At 47.0% G+C, this 17695-nt stretch overlaps 1 protein-coding gene across 7 annotated transcripts in view; it reads right to left on the bottom strand.

The window, feature by feature from the left end:
• Window positions 1-17695, bottom strand: part of TSPOAP1 (TSPO associated protein 1) — a 3238928-nt gene that overhangs the window by 1431905 nt on the left and 1789328 nt on the right. For all 7 annotated transcript variants that reach the window (XR_013608584.1, XR_013608585.1, XM_078679480.1 and 4 more), the window contains one exon: window positions 4310-4419. Coding sequence is in view for 5 of the 7 variants with exons in the window: in XM_078679480.1 (XP_078535606.1) it covers window positions 4310-4419 (110 nt within the window). In the remaining 2 variants the exon portion in view is untranslated. The remainder of the gene's footprint in view (window positions 1-4309; window positions 4420-17695) is intronic.

The raw sequence follows: 17695 nt of genomic DNA, 5'->3' as shown, positions 1-17695 counted from the left end.
TAAGAGCTGGTCAGTGTCTTCTCTCAATTTATCTGTTTATTGTACGGCAAGATCTAAGATTTGCCGAAGTGACCACCAAAACATCTATTAAGGCCTCAGAAAATGGTAATACAAGCTTCAGTGAAGCTCTTGCTTGATCCAAAAATTCAGTCAACAAAGTAGTTGTAATCTCTTGTATAGATACAACTAAATCAAGAGTTTCTGCGCACTGCAAATTACGCTACAAAGGATGATGTCTTCGCAATAGCCATAACTGATGTAGGGGAGGATAATCCTACATTAGGAGAAGTGTGAACACCGCAAGCATCTTGCAAATCCTGCAAAATATCATCTTGAGGATATTTTGCATCACAAAAAATACTCTCCTCATGAAAGTTTGGGTTCTGACCTAGCATATATCAAAGTAGAAGGCATCTAATTTTAAGAATCTGATAAAACACTAGGATCAGCTATTGGTGTCAGCGACACCGATCCCGGCAGCGAACGCGACCTCAGACGAGGAACATGTGGTGTAACTGCGGCGCTGCTGTGAATGAAGTCATAGGTTCTATAACCATTGATCCCAACACCGTATGACTTAAACCCGAAACAAGATGCAAAGCTGGTGTTGAGGACAGATTTTTCAACGTCTGACCAACCAGAGGCTTCTTGGGATTTGTGGAGCTTGGAGGTGTGCCAACAGGACCCAGACTTACACCATAGATCGAGTCCATAGCTTTCTTAAGCAGCTGGACCTGATCTGGGATCGCTAACCTTATCCGCTGGAAGTCAAAAGAGAAAAGATGTCTAAGGAGGATCATTTGAAGGCAGATCCCAAGCGGGAGAACAATTTAGAGTCAAAGGTCCTGGGACCATGCGACTCCAAATGGCTGTAACGATGAGAGTGGTGTGATGCAGTAGAACCATGCTAAGATTTCTAATGATTTTTATTGCTCTTGACTTAGGCGAACTCCTATCTTTCGACCGACCTCTTGATGGAGAACAAGACAGCTCTCTTGATCTCGACCGAGACACTGGCGAACATTGCTATGCAACCTTTTCGGCATCCAGTCTAATGCCTGGAGGCATTCCAAAGGTGAGGTTTCTGCAGTTGTCTCTATCAGAATTGGGAATACAGAGGGATAAACAATGCTATGCCTCACCTCAGCCCTTGATCCCTATCAGGCTTTATATTTTTCTATAAACTTTACTCCCACTGAGAGTTTCTCGGGGATTTTGTGTTATAGGCTTCCCGGCCCCAGGGCCTCGTTTAGTGATGATTTTAGTAATCACCTTGAACCTTATCTTGAGCGCACAAATTTTACGCTTATTGGCGATTTTAATTTCCATTTAGAAAATTGTGCAAATCATGATACCCAAACTTTGTTAGAAAGTATGAAGGGTTATGGCGTCATTCAATTAGTGAACACCTCTACTCATGCTGCGGGCCACACCCTTGACGGGCTCTTTTCGAATGATGATCGAATCCTGGTGGGAGCGCCCTTTCCCCTCTTTTGGTCCGACCATTTTGCAGTTCCTTTTGCTCTTAGGGCTATTTCCCTAGATAATACTCAGAGCACAGGGTTGAAAACGGTTGAAAAACGAAACCTTACCCGTATTACCAACAAGGCAGTCATGACTGCTTTTGCGGACTTCCATCAACCAGACCCTCATAATGTAGACACGGCGGCGGAAAATCTTTCTAATAAAATTACTGCAGTGATGGACTCTCTCGCCCCCATAAAATTGTGATACTCGGCCAGAAAAACTGCTTCCGCTCCTTGGTTTTCCGACCGGCTTTGAAATATGGGACAAGAGTGTAGAAGGAAGGAAAGATACTGGCGGAAGGACCTGGCACCCTCTGGCAGGGATTCCCATAAGCAATGTCTGAAGGCATACATAGCAGCCATAATGGAAGCAAAGAAAAAATACTACACAAAGATAACTGGGGATATTACTACTCCCAAGTCTTTAACTCCCTAGTGGCCCTGATAGTCTTGGATAAAGTGGAACTGTCACAGGAGCTCTGTGATCGTTTATCCTCCTTTTTCTGCTGTAAAATCTCTGATATTTATGATCAGCTGCAACTTCTTAATGCCAATCAGGTATTGGATGCTCCCGCCAAAGTTTGCCTGAGCAGCTCTTTCAACAGTGTGACCTCGGCAAGTTTTTGCGCCTTTCCAACGTTATCACCCTTATCTGTAAACCTCTTGCTTGAAGGTATTAAGTCCGGGTCACCCTGGGATTCCTGTCCTCTCAAAGTTGTAAAAATAGCTAAAGAGGCCTTGACCCCGCATCTCACGATGGTTTTGAACTTATCCATATCATCGGGCCAATATCCTTTGACCTGGAAGGCTGCGGTGGTTAGGCCCATCCTCAAAAAACCCTCCCTAGATTCACTCAATCTAAAAAACTTTCGTCCTATTTCCCTGCTGCCGCTCCCTGCAAAAATTCTTGAATCCCATCTGAACTTACATCTGAGTGCTTACCTAAGGGACTACAATATCCAGGATGGCTCCCAACATGGCTTCACACGGGAGCATAGCACGGACACGGCTCTTACCATGGTGTTGGACAATGTACAAGTTCAGGTGGATGCAGGGCATACCATCTCCTCATTTTACTCTACCTCACTGCTGCGTTCGACACCCTGTCCCCTCTGGGACTGGTGGAGCGCCTCAAGGAGATTGGGGTTGGCGGCCTGGCCCTGGACCTCCTCGCCTCTTTTCTTAGTCAGCGGTCTCAAAACGTTAAATTTGGCGACTTTTACTCCGAGTCCTGTCCCCTTGTCTGCGGTGTGCCTCAGGGCTCGTCTCTGAGCCCCACCCTTTTTAATATCTATGTGGCCCCGTTGGGAAGGGTGGTGCAATGGTCTCTATCACCCAAAAGTCTAGGGATGCTGCGCATAACTTTAAGAACTGTATGACCGCTGTCTCCTCATGGATGGTTCAAAATTACCTCAAACTTAACGGTGAGAAGACGGAGGTCTTGATCTTCGGGGACAGCTCTGACATCTGGTCCAGTAAATGGTGGCCCATCTCCCTGGGTTCCTGTCCCACTCCTGTCTCCCAGGGGAAAAATCTTGGAGTGGTGCTTGATGACGGCCTTTCCATGTCTCGCCAGGTCTCCAAAACAGTTGCCACTTGTTTTGGACTTATCCGAGTGATAAGAAAGATCTCTCAGTTTTTGTCCACCGAAGCCCGAAAAAAGGTCGTTGTTGCCCTAATTTTGGCTAGGTTGGACTATTTCAATGCTCTTTATCTGGGAATTGATAAGGGCCAGTTGCGCCGCATACAGCTAGTAAAAAACGCTGCTGCTAGGCTGGTACTGGATCTTTCCAAGCGTTATTCGGCCTCTTCTGCCCTCAGTTCATTGCATTGGCTTCCAGTGGACTGTAGAGTCCTGTTTAAGACTTTTTGCCTCACCCATAATGCATACTATGGACAGTATGCCCTGTGGGCATAAAGAATATTTTCCACAGCTATGCCCCTGCTAGGAATCTCTGGTCAGCCAATAAAAATATGCTCGTGGTGCCTAGATTTAAAAAGACAAGAGGGGGGGGGGAGCTTTTTCACATGCTGCGGCTAAGGCGTGGAACGCTCTCCCCGTTTCCCTTTCGGGTCAACAAGTTCCCTCAACCTTTCGTAAGACCCTTAAGACCTGGTTGTTTCCCGTAAAACAAAACTGAGTATGTATGCTGGCTGTGCCTGCAGGCCCGTCTTTTCAGAGCGCCTTGATGCCCTTGGGCTTAGTCCGCGCTTTATAAATACTCTTTCATATTACTACCTGCAGGGAGACCTCCTATGCTTTATTAACATACTCAGTGTGTTGGGTTAAAGACTATTAATGGGAAATATTTCAAAGAAACTTAGAGGTCAACATATTTCTGCCTTAATGACCTGAACAAATTGCTGTTTAGGCATTCATCACGATCAGATCAACCCCTCTGCCAATCATCATCTCATAGTGAGAACATCGCTGAGTGAAAAAAGAACAAAGAAATGCAAAACCAGTCAGTAATAGTTAGAGTTCCGTACAGGCCTATTCAGAATAACCCACTTTTGTTGGATCACAAAGCCTCAACTTGGCATGGATGGTCAGGATAAAAATGGCTTAGAACTTTTTGCCTAATTTGGTGAGCAGGATTCCACCAGTCATCAGTCTTTGGTATGAACTGGAGGTAGTGCTTTTGGGAGTTGCCTCTTCCCCTTCCCTTAAGTGCATACATAAACACACATCAGCAGACTTTTCACTCATACTGCATTGTAATATAATTAAATCTGCAATATCTTCAGAGTCCCAGCCATCTCTCACATACTCCAAAACTTACCTTCATAAAATCCATCATCATCCATCTCCCCATAGATGTAAATATACTCCCCAGCTGTGAGTGGTAGTTCAGCCTCAGGATTTTCATTTGGGCCATCAAAAGGGTTATAGCTTAAGGGAGAAAAAGCAGGTCTATTTACACTACTTACATGGTCATGGAACTATTTTTTTTTAGCAAAACATCAGTTATTAAATTGTGGGTTCTTTGCTCCCTCTAGTACCAATAAGCATACACTGCAGAAGGAAAAGTTACTTACTTGCACTGACCTTTCACGTGATGCTATCTCTGGTTCTTTGGGACATCCTGAGTCCGTTATTCACGTGTGCTATGCCCATGGTTTGCTGCATTAGAGTAGTGCAGAAGTGAGTAAACGTAGGGCGGTGTTCCACTGTGGTCTTTCCTTCCACTCAATTAACGGCAAATGTTCCACCTCACAAAATACGCTAAGTGGAACGCCAGTATGGCACCCAGATCACTGTTATGCTGTGCAGAAAAGTACCCCTTTTGGCATGGTTTCTCCCAACCCCTTTTATAGGTCTCGCCAAGGCAGAGCATGCGCTGTCTCGACGAGAGATGCTGTATACACTATAGTGGGGGAAGCTCCACCCACTTCCGCCAATCTTTTTGATTGGCTTTTATTATAAGTACTGCATTGTGATTGGTGTTTGGCTTCTTAGTCTCGCCTCCTGATGCCCATGTCGTCATTTTGCTCCTTCCGAATCTATCAGCCCCTTTACTCGAACACTACTTGCTGCCCTGTGTCCCCCCCGCCCCCTCCCGCAGTGCGCAGATTATTCGCCCCCTCACCTACCCCCCACTCCTGTTTGTGCCTTCTTCAACGCAGAAGCTCCCATTTGTAATGCAATACGTCTCGCGTAAATGAGTCGTATTGCATTGCAAATGCTTGTTTTTAAATAGTGCGCAAAGTAAAGGAAGAAAACAAGTTACTTACCTGTAACTTTGGTTCCCCAGTATTGGTAACTTTCATAGATTCCCATGCTTTGTATCATTCCCCCATCGTAGGAATGGGAGTCTCTGTAAATAGAAAATACCATAGCAGTAGGTACAAAAGAGAAAGATAGGCCCAGGCCTCATCTCATTTTGTATTTAACAACAAGGGGTGGTGATGGACAGAGTTTCTGAATTAAGCAGTATACTCTCACCCAGTCAAGAGATCAGGGCTAGATCCAACACCGTTTTTTAGCTCACTGCACCATCCCAGTTCAGAACCTGGCTATATGCAAATTAGTCTGTTCCTGTCCCAGTGCATGATGGGAACAGGGCAAACCAAACTACCAAGCCAATTCTTACACTGGGAAGGAAACAAGCTTCCGGGGACCGGTTTCTGGCATTTCAGCCGTCGTCGGCCCGGCTTGCTTGAATCCTGATGGTGCAATGAGCAAGGGACTCACATCTGAGTATGGATGGATTTGGGCCCAGATCTTTTGACTGGGGGAGTGTGTGACATTGATCCACATTCAGTCCATCACTTGTTCTTTTTTGCAATTGCCGCCCTAAGTGCGCTGGGGATACCCAGACGTGGGTCCCAGGCACTCCACACCACTTGGAGTCAAGCTAGCCGGGCTGAAGAGAGGTGTTACCTCGAAACCGGTCCGGTCCTCGGATGCTTGATTCCGGTCTGGGAAAGATATGGCTGTTGTAGTTCGGACTGGACTGTTCCCATGGGGCAACAGGGTCAGAGCTGATTTGCATAAAGCCATTATCTGACCCAGGGTGGTGTGGAGTGCAAAAAAACGATGGATTTGGGCCCAGATCTTTTGACTGGGGGAGTGTGTGACATTGATCCACATTCAGTCCATCACTTGTTCTTTTTTGCAATTGCCGCCCTAAGTGCGCTGGGGATGCCCAGACGTGGGTCCCAGGCACTCCACACCACTTGGAGTCAAGCTAGCCGGGCTGAAGAGAGGTGTTACCTCGAAACCGGTCCGGTCCTCGGATGCTTGATTCCGGTCTGGGAAAGATATGGCTGTTGTAGTTCGGACTGGACTGTTCCCATGGGGCAACAGGGTCAGAGCTGATTTGCATAAAGCCATTATCTGACCCAGGGTGGTGTGGAGTGCAAAAAAACGATGGATTTGGGCCCAGATCTTTTGACTGGGGGAGTGTGTGACATTGATCCACATTCAGTCCATCACTTGTTCTTTTTTGCAATTGCCGCCCTAAGTGCGCTGGGGATGCCCAGACGTGGGTCCCAGGCACTCCACACCACTTGGAGTCAAGCTAGCCGGGCTGAAGAGAGGTGTTACCTCGAAACCGGTCCGGTCCTCGGATGCTTGATTCCGGTCTGGGAAAGATATGGCTGTTGTAGTTCGGACTGGACTGTTCCCATGGGGCAACAGGGTCAGAGCTGATTTGCATAAAGCCATTATCTGACCCAGGGTGGTGTGGAGTGCAAAAAAACGATGGATTTGGGCCCAGATCTTTTGACTGGGGGAGTGTGTGACATTGATCCACATTCAGTCCATCACTTGTTCTTTTTTGCAATTGCCGCCCTAAGTGCGCTGGGGATGCCCAGACGTGGGTCCCAGGCACTCCACACCACTTGGAGTCAAGCTAGCCGGGCTGAAGAGAGGTGTTACCTCGAAACCGGTCCGGTCCTCGGATGCTTGATTCCGGTCTGGGAAAGATATGGCTGTTGTAGTTCGGACTGGACTGTTCCCATGGTGCAACAGGGTCAGAGCTGATTTGCATAAAGCCATTATCTGACCCAGGGTGGTGTGGAGTGCAAAAAAACGATGGATTTGGGCCCAGATCTTTTGACTGGGGGAGTGTGTGACATTGATCCACATTCAGTCCATCACTTGTTCTTTTTTGCAATTGCCGCCCTAAGTGCGCTGGGGATGCCCAGACGTGGGTCCCAGGCACTCCACACCACTTGGAGTCAAGCTAGCCGGGCTGAAGAGAGGTGTTACCTCGAAACCGGTCCGGTCCTCGGATGCTTGATTCCGGTCTGGGAAAGATATGGCTGTTGTAGTTCGGACTGGACTGTTCCCATGGGGCAACAGGGTCAGAGCTGATTTGCATAAAGCCATTATCTGACCCAGGGTGGTGTGGAGTGCAAAAAAACGATGGATTTGGGCCCAGATCTTTTGACTGGGGGAGTGTGTGACATTGATCCACATTCAGTCCATCACTTGTTCTTTTTTGCAATTGCCGCCCTAAGTGCGCTGGGGATGCCCAGACGTGGGTCCCAGGCACTCCACACCACTTGGAGTCAAGCTAGCCGGGCTGAAGAGAGGTGTTACCTCGAAACCGGTCCGGTCCTCGGATGCTTGATTCCGGTCTGGGAAAGATATGGCTGTTGTAGTTCGGACTGGACTGTTCCCATGGTGCAACAGGGTCAGAGCTGATTTGCATAAAGCCATTATCTGACCCAGGGTGGTGTGGAGTGCAAAAAAACGATGGATTTGGGCCCAGATCTTTTGACTGGGGGAGTGTGTGACATTGATCCACATTCAGTCCATCACTTGTTCTTTTTTGCAATTGCCGCCCTAAGTGCGCTGGGGATGCCCAGACGTGGGTCCCAGGCACTCCACACCACTTGGAGTCAAGCTAGCCGGGCTGAAGAGAGGTGTTACCTCGAAACCGGTCCGGTCCTCGGATGCTTGATTCCGGTCTGGGAAAGATATGGCTGTTGTAGTTCGGACTGGACTGTTCCCATGGGGCAACAGGGTCAGAGCTGATTTGCATAAAGCCATTATCTGACCCAGGGTGGTGTGGAGTGCAAAAAAACGATGGATTTGGGCCCAGATCTTTTGACTGGGGGAGTGTGTGACATTGATCCACATTCAGTCCATCACTTGTTCTTTTTTGCAATTGCCGCCCTAAGTGCGCTGGGGATGCCCAGACGTGGGTCCCAGGCACTCCACACCACTTGGAGTCAAGCTAGCCGGGCTGAAGAGAGGTGTCACCTCGAAACCGGTCCGGTCCTCGGATGCTTGATTCCGGTGTGGGAAAGATATGGCTGTTGTAGTTCGGACTGGACTGTTCCCATGGGGCAACAGGGTCAGAGCTGATTTGCATAAAGCCATTATCTGACCCAGGGTGGTGTGGAGTGCAAAAAAACGATGGATTTGGGCCCAGATCTTTTGACTGGGGGAGTGTGTGACATTGATCCACATTCAGTCCATCACTTGTTCTTTTTTGCAATTGCCGCCCTAAGTGCGCTGGGGATGCCCAGACGTGGGTCCCAGGCACTCCACACCACTTGGAGTCAAGCTAGCCGGGCTGAAGAGAGGTGTTACCTCGAAACCGGTCCGGTCCTCGGATGCTTGATTCCGGTCTGGGAAAGATATGGCTGTTGTAGTTCGGACTGGACTGTTCCCATGGGGCAACAGGGTCAGAGCTGATTTGCATAAAGCCATTATCTGACCCAGGGTGGTGTGGAGTGCAAAAAAACGATGGATTTGGGCCCAGATCTTTTGACTGGGGGAGTGTGTGACATTGATCCACATTCAGTCCATCACTTGTTCTTTTTTGCAATTGCCGCCCTAAGTGCGCTGGGGATGCCCAGACGTGGGTCCCAGGCACTCCACACCACTTGGAGTCAAGCTAGCCGGGCTGAAGAGAGGTGTTACCTCGAAACCGGTCCGGTCCTCGGATGCTTGATTCCGGTCTGGGAAAGATATGGCTGTTGTAGTTCGGACTGCACTGTTCCCATGGGGCAACAGGGTCAGAGCTGATTTGCATAAAGCCATTATCTGACCCAGGGTGGTGTGGAGTGCAAAAAAACGATGGATTTGGGCCCAGATCTTTTGACTGGGGGAGTGTGTGACATTGATCCACATTCAGTCCATCACTTGTTCTTTTTTGCAATTGCCGCCCTAAGTGCGCTGGGGATGCCCAGACGTGGGTCCCAGGCACTCCACACCACTTGGAGTCAAGCTAGCCGGGCTGAAGAGAGGTGTTACCTCGAAACCGGTCCGGTCCTCGGATGCTTGATTCCGGTCTGGGAAAGATATGGCTGTTGTAGTTCGGACTGGACTGTTCCCATGGGGCAACAGGGTCAGAGCTGATTTGCATTAAGCCATTATCTGACCCAGGGTGGTGTGGAGTGCAAAAAAACGATGGATTTGGGCCCAGATCTTTTGACTGGGGGAGTGTGTGACATTGATCCACATTCAGTCCATCACTTGTTCTTTTTTGCAATTGCCGCCCTAAGTGCGCTGGGGATGCCCAGACGTGGGTCCCAGGCACTCCACACCACTTGGAGTCAAGCTAGCCGGGCTGAAGAGAGGTGTTACCTCGAAACCGGTCCGGTCCTCGGATGCTTGATTCCGGTCTGGGAAAGATATGGCTGTTGTAGTTCGGACTAGACTGTTCCCATGGGGCAACAGGGTCAGAGCTGATTTGCATAAAGCCATTATCTGACCCAGGGTGGTGTGGAGTGCAAAAAAACGATGGATTTGGGCCCAGATCTTTTGACTGGGGGAGTGTGTGACATTGATCCACATTCAGTCCATCACTTGTTCTTTTTTGCAATTGCCGCCCTAAGTGCGCTGGGGATGCCCAGACGTGGGTCCCAGGCACTCCACACCACTTGGAGTCAAGCTAGCCGGGCTGAAGAGAGGTGTTACCTCGAAACCGGTCCGGTCCTCGGATGCTTGATTCCGGTCTGGGAAAGATATGGCTGTTGTAGTTCGGACTGGACTGTTCCCATGGGGCAACAGGGTCAGAGCTGATTTGCATAAAGCCATTATCTGACCCAGGGTGGTGTGGAGTGCAAAAAAACGATGGATTTGGGCCCAGATCTTTTGACTGGGGGAGTGTGTGACATTGATCCACATTCAGTCCATCACTTGTTCTTTTTTGCAATTGCCGCCCTAAGTGCGCTGGGGATGCCCAGACGTGGGTCCCAGGCACTCCACACCACTTGGAGTCAAGCTAGCCGGGCTGAAGAGAGGTGTTACCTCGAAACCGGTCCGGTCCTCGGATGCTTGATTCCGGTCTGGGAAAGATATGGCTGTTGTAGTTCGGACTGGACTGTTCCCATGGGGCAACAGGGTCAGAGCTGATTTGCATAAAGCCATTATCTGACCCAGGGTGGTGTGGAGTGCAAAAAAACGATGGATTTGGGCCCAGATCTTTTGACTGGGGGAGTGTGTGACATTGATCCACATTCAGTCCATCACTTGTTCTTTTTTGCAATTGCCGCCCTAAGTGCGCTGGGGATGCCCAGACGTGGGTCCCAGGCACTCCACACCACTTGGAGTCAAGCTAGCCGGGCTGAAGAGAGGTGTTACCTCGAAACCGGTCCGGTCCTCGGATGCTTGATTCCGGTCTGGGAAAGATATGGCTGTTGTAGTTCGGACTGGACTGTTCCCATGGGGCAACAGGGTCAGAGCTGATTTGCATAAAGCCATTATCTGACCCAGGGTGGTGTGGAGTGCAAAAAAACGATGGATTTGGGCCCAGATCTTTTGACTGGGGGAGTGTGTGACATTGATCCACATTCAGTCCATCACTTGTTCTTTTTTGCAATTGCCGCCCTAAGTGCGCTGGGGATGCCCAGACGTGGGTCCCAGGCACTCCACACCACTTGGAGTCAAGCTAGCCGGGCTGAAGAGAGGTGTTACCTCGAAACCGGTCCGGTCCTCGGATGCTTGATTCCGGTCTGGGAAAGATATGGCTGTTGTAGTTCGGACTGGACTGTTCCCATGGGGCAACAGGGTCAGAGCTGATTTGCATAAAGCCATTATCTGACCCAGGGTGGTGTGGAGTGCAAAAAAACGATGGATTTGGGCCCAGATCTTTTGACTGGGGGAGTGTGTGACATTGATCCACATTCAGTCCATCACTTGTTCTTTTTTGCAATTGCCGCCCTAAGTGCGCTGGGGATGCCCAGACGTGGGTCCCAGGCACTCCACACCACTTGGAGTCAAGCTAGCCGGGCTGAAGAGAGGTGTTACCTCGAAACCGGTCCGGTCCTCGGATGCTTGATTCCGGTCTGGGAAAGATATGGCTGTTGTAGTTCGGACTGGACTGTTCCCATGGGGCAACAGGGTCAGAGCTGATTTGCATAAAGCCATTATCTGACCCAGGGTGGTGTGGAGTGCAAAAAAAAGATGGATTTGGGCCCAGATCTTTTGACTGGGGGAGTGTGTGACATTGATCCACATTCAGTCCATCACTTGTTCTTTTTTGCAATAAGAGGAGAGGATCTAGTGGATATGCAAGGGTCACACACTTTGAAAAATGGCTCCTTAGTCTACAGTCTTACCTCTGTCAGTTTGTCCTCCCACCAATGCAGTAGGCTCGCATGTGGAGGGCTAGTCACAAGTGTCTAAGAGTACGTACAAGACAGCTCCTACAGCCCGGTCTTCATGAATTGCTCCTAAACGGGTATTCAATTGAAATATCTATATGCTGTTTGAACTTTGAAAGAATTGGGCCCTCTTTGCACTTTTACTAATAGGGCATTCGCCTATTCACAAAGGGATGTATGAGAATGTAAGAGATTTTCTGTCAGTGGCACTGTGCCCCCTGTGCTCATAAATGATTTTGTGAATCTGGCCCCTTGGAGTGGCTGCACTCGGCCCTTGGCTGATCCTGGGGCTGTGGGGCCAAAGGGCCTTTATGCCCCATTGCTGTTGGTTCATGAACATAGATCGACGAGCTTCAGCGTTTCGGGCAGTCTGCTAAACAAGGTCCTGTTCTTCGTGTACATGGGTTTTGTGACGTGGCTCGCTATCGCAGTCTTTATGCCGAGCTACTTCTCGTTGAGGGAGAATGAAATGTAAACGCCTTGGCAAGCTGTCTGTAAGGTTGCCTGGCTCGCACTCCCTGTTCTACGTGAGGGGCTCGACAGCCGCCCACAGCCACTCCCTGCTTTAGAAATACACCTATAAAATAAAATAATCCGTTTGTTGTGGTGGGAGTGCACATACAACTCATTCTTGATACTATAACAGATCCCTACATCACCCCAACTCCCTTACCGTCAAAGCTTCAAACAGCCATTGCTTGTTTTGTTGTGATGTTTCTCACAAGTTAGGTAACGTTGCCAGATTTGGCTTTTTGTTGTTGGCGCCATGTGCGCCCTCTTGAAATCCGCAGCCTGTCAGTGTTATACAGTGCTTCAAATGGGAAAAAATAAGTGCAGGTACTCATTAACATGAGCTAGAGTTGTAGTGAGTGGGAGGGGCTGGGCGGAGCTAGGGGCGGGACTAAGGGCAAGACATAATGATAATTAACAACTTCCATAATAGTTGCAGCACACACCAAAACACATGATAAATGTGTTTATATAAACAAAGCAGGTTAACTCATTGTTAACTCATTATACAAAATGAAAGAGAAATGCGATATGTTAACTTTTCCTTTTTTTGCAATAGTTGCACCTTCTTAATGCCATACTGTTAATTGATGATGTTTGGCACAATACTATATATTTTTGAGACCGTGAGCAGGAAGAAACTGAAAATAACCCCACATCAAACCGAAGCTCTTATGGCAACTAGCAAATGAAGCAAATCATCATGACCCTCCCCAGAAGATATCTCTTGTCTCTTCTATCCAGTCATCCTTTCATCCTACCATTTACCTGCTGATGTCCACCATTTACCCTTTACATTCTGTCGTCTATTCGGTTTTTCATCCATCATTCAGTTTTTCACCATTCCGTCTGTCCACCCTTCATATCCAAACCTATCCATCCATCCTTGAACCTATCCATTCATCCTTCCACTCATCCATCTCTTTATCTACCCTTTCACTCATCCATCAATCCTTTTGCTCATCTATCCATCAACCCTTTCACTCCTTTATACCATCCACTCAATACCTCCTTTCACGCATCCATCATCCACCCTTTCATCCATCCTCCCTCAATTCCATTCATCCATCCAATCTTTCACTTACACATCCATCATCCGCCCTTTTATCCAATCATCCACCCTTTTTCACCCATACATCCATTCACTCATCCATCTATTCACTCATCCATCTATCAATACATCCACCCTAGCTCACTCATCCATCCACTCACTCACCCACTCACTCACCCACCAACATTCCCTACTACGTTATTCATGAACCTTTGTCACCACAGACATGTACACACAACGTGACACCCATTTTCTTTAAAATACCTCCTGAGCATGCCTTGATTCTCTCTCTCTCGCGTTTTTCTTAAAAAAACAGTCATACAAATGTAGGCACACTGGGTAACTGAGAGATTTTTTTTTAGGAAGGTGGGTTTCTCAGTGCAGAACGCTGTTAGATTAGCGCTCAAAGAGCCTCTTCCATCGCATTGTCTGGGCATTAACCATCTCATCCAGAAAGTACAGGAAGTGTGAGAATCTGCCGCCCTTGCCACAGCTAAAATGTATATGTTTAAAGTACTTTTCACTACCTGAAGTGCTGCAATTTGAAAATCACCCGCGCACACTAGCAGTTAAAATGAATCTCCTCCCTGCTTTGTCTAGCACAGCGTGACTGTGATGAGCACCTCACATTATTCAAGTGAGCCCTACCGATTAGCTCAGCAGGGGCTCAGATGAGGGCTACAGAAGTGGAGCCTTGGCTGACAGAAACGTCCCCACCTTCTCATTCGCACTCTCAGCCAGTGACCTCCCTTTTCATGAGTACCGGTACTCTCCTCTGGCAGAAGAGAAGTGCCGGTACTCAGAGTGACAAATCTAAGAATCCGTACCGGTGAGTACCGACCCATTTAAAGCACTGCTTATATGGAAGGAGGTGCCTTATCTTCACACGGCCTCGAGGCCCAGGCACCTTTTGGCTACCAAAACTGGCAATTTGAGATGTAGCCTCCCAAACATCCATCAAGTCAGCCGTGTAAGCGTTCAGCATCCTCCCCAGCCCCCTTCCGCTGCTCTAATGGCTGACAGTTGCTTCCTTATGTGACTCTGGGATTGGTAAATGAGAGCATAGCTGCTTTCTGGCCAAGGGATGGGCCCTGACATTAAGCGGTCGGATTAGCAACTGTCAAGCAATTATTGGTTGTTCTTACATCATTAATGCATGTAGTGGTTTTATTTTCGCATTAAACACCTCATGGGCTTCCAGGAATGTAAACAATTATATTGTTTTGACTTGAAAATGTGATCAATAGGAAAATGTAATTTTTCTCCTATTTATTGTTTAATTTTCAGTTTTTGATATATTTCCATTGAGATATTTAGAGCAAAACGGCTGGAGTTGATGTGTCAGTTAAGTAACCATTGTATACCATTCGACAGCTTCTGGTCAGTGAAAACCTGTTTATACGCCAGTGTCCCAAAATTCAATGGTAAACGTTTGAAGTACTTAATCAGGTGGACCTTTACTAGAGAGAGACGTAGAAGTGTTTCACTGAATATGCAGATTTGTATATGTAAACATTTCTAGGAATGAATTTGAATTTACCTGTTATATCAGCCTGCTGCATGCAGACAATGTTTTTTCTTGGAATTATACATATATGGTATTTTCTATTGTAGGTGTCTTGTCTCAGTACTTTGTTTTGCTTCTCTCAACATGCAGAGCTTTCATAGTGTTAAGTGTATATTGAGATCGGTGCAGTCTGACTAGCCTTTGGAAACTGCAGAGTAAATTGGTGACTTAGGGAGTCGAAGGTCATATTTAGTTCAATTTCACTAGTGCAATTCTATTGTTTGGGGGACAAAAGTGTGGAGACGGCAAAGATGGCAGACCACCTGCAGCTGAGCAGACTTATGTTTGATACAGGAATAGTGGTTAGTAATTTGTCTGAGGGACATTGCAAGATCACCTTGTTTGCCTTCCGCCAGGAGGATGCTAGACATTAACTGGGTAAGGTGGTCTTCGATTAGTATATTGTCCACTTAGTTCCATCAGAATCAGTTGGGCAACGCTTCCATGGTGTGATTGACAAGATCACGTCTATTGTGTGCACTCTATGGGAAATACCTACTTTATGGGGAAAGCAGCCAGTTACGTTGATTTCAAGAGTTCTTTCCATTATGTTCTGGTGCTAAGGAGAAGCCTTCTTACTCCAGTCTGCAAGCTTTCTAAAAAAGAATCTCATTGCCTAATTCATTTTACATGTACACAAACAAATAGTGGTTTAGAACGGGAAAAAAAATAAATCAAGGCCCACACATAGGCAAGATCAGAATACACCGTTGCGAAGAATAGTGGGCCATGTATTCCTTGTAGGGAACTCTGGTAATTTCAAGTTATGGCAGTAGTTTCCTAGGATTCAGTAATAAAGTATTTGAGCTTTTTGCCATTGTCGAAAAATTACTTGTATAGTCTCTTAGTACAGTTTGGGAACAGATAATTGCAGCAGCTGTCTGCAATTTTGAATCCAATGAACTAAATGAATTTGACTTTCTGTTTACCATAAGCATGATGAAAGTCATTTCTTATGGGTATTAAGTGGCTCCCTTTTTATACACATATATAAAAGAAACAGACAAAAACACATTTTAAGATTCAAAATTGTACATTATTCCTTGAACTTGCAGGCTCACTGAATTGTTCTAATTGAACATTAGAAAGAGGTACTATACTTCAGACTTTTCATTTTTGATCATGGCAGAACTTTAAAGCGAAATATTAGTGCATTTTATGGAGCCATTGTTTGTAATAAATTGAGATGGTGAGCACCTTTAGGCATGGTGATGTCTGCCATTGTATAGATGAAGAGCAAGTTGCCTTTGACCTTAAAGCTGGATTATATTGGCTCACTGCCACCTGGATATTTCTCTCTCCTACATGAGCTGCAAGTTTTCACACTTGCTGATGCCACTGAAATTATATGGTGTGTTGTGAATGTTCGTAAGGTGCAAACCATGGGTCTGGTATCATGCGGCAAATGATCAGAGAGTGGTTTGAAGGGCTTTACCCACATTGGGTTGAACAAAGATCTGCATTAAAATAGTTTTCAAGGAAGTTTGTGTTTGCCTTGTAGATGGATACAATAACAAGCATTGGCATAGCCAATAGGTCTTGCCTTTTGGGCCTTATAAGTGTTTAGCCAGAGCTATTGTCTTTCCCAATGTCTTTAAGCTGGGCTGTAGAGAAGTGTGGCTGCTGTGCAGCATGCTGAAAAGTTGTAATAAAAAAGAGGTCTTGCTTATATTTCGCTATGCAGCATAATATCCTTAGTGCAACGACATCAACTGTTGCATGGTTAACACTTATAAGGTCCCACAGGCGAGACCTATTGGCTATGCCTGTTTACTAACAGAGGTAGATGTTGTATTGTAGTTGATGGCTAAGCTTACATGCATAGTTTGACATCTGTTTTGCTCCTTTAAATTGACTTAGGGCCTGATTACGACTTTGGCCGTGTGGCAGCGGGCTGCCACACAACAGCCCCACTCCCACACCGCTAAAGTTGACCGCCCGCCAGATTAGGAATTTTCTCCTGGTCTGGAGGGCGGTCCGCAGTGGTGCCTTTCAAAGGCTAATATTTGAGCCTTAGAAAGGCAGCTCCGAGGGACTGCCAAAGCCTGTTGGCTGCACGGGTTGGACTGCGAAGTGCATGCTGTGCAGGAACAGGGTGGCCATGCACACACGGGGACACACCATGGGCCCCCCTGCATGAATCCCTAGGCCTTGGGGCCTCCTTTGTTTTCACATCGCCACACTTTTCATTGCTGGCTCAACACCACGAAAAGGATGGATGTGAGGAAAATCATAATATGCTTGGTGGTGCTGCAGCGACTATGCCAGCATTTCGCAACTTTACATCGCTGCAACACCACTGTGGGATCACGGATCCCTGGCATTTGCAGCGGTTCTTTTGAGGTCAGGCCGCCAAACTCATAATAGAGTGGTCTAACTGGCTGCGCCCGCACTACAACCATGGCTATCCTTCTAAACCATGTGACCTCTAGTCTGCCCCTTCTATACAAGCATTTGTAAAAAGTGTCAATTAATTAAAATGGATCCTGGTGAGTACATCCAGACTCAACCTCTTGTGGGTTGGGAAGTCAAGAACACTGTCTGGGTACAATTTATCATGATTTCAAGGTTGTCATGAGGATGTCTTGGAACAATGTCGGAACAATGTCTGAACATGTCTCTCATGCTGAGTAGTTGGAATTTACACTGCTATTCCGTAAATACCATATACTGTTTCTTTCGCAATGATTCTAAAAGTGTTCCAATTTTTCATCTCAATTTGGCTGTTTTTCTAGAAATCTGACTTAACCCACTATTTCTTCTTGATTGAGAGATTGCTCCAAAAAGGATCTCTTAACCTGATCCAAACTGGTCTCTGTTTTTTGCAGGGCATAGTCCAAAACAGTCAAAGCAGTAGCAAAATATTTTCTAAATTCATGCAACATTTTATAAAGTTGCCTTTAACTATTAGCACTTAGAGTTCCGAGAAGGAGGGCAGGTCAGCTTTCTTTCGGGTTGGGTTTTGTACTAGGA

The sequence above is a fragment of the Lissotriton helveticus genome, chromosome 3_1 (genome assembly GCF_964261635.1).
Source record: "Lissotriton helveticus chromosome 3_1, aLisHel1.1, whole genome shotgun sequence".
NCBI classification, from domain to species: Eukaryota; Metazoa; Chordata; class Amphibia; order Caudata; family Salamandridae; genus Lissotriton; species Lissotriton helveticus.
The sequence above is the reverse complement of the archived record's forward strand: the minus strand, read 5'-3'. Positions and strand labels throughout refer to the sequence as shown.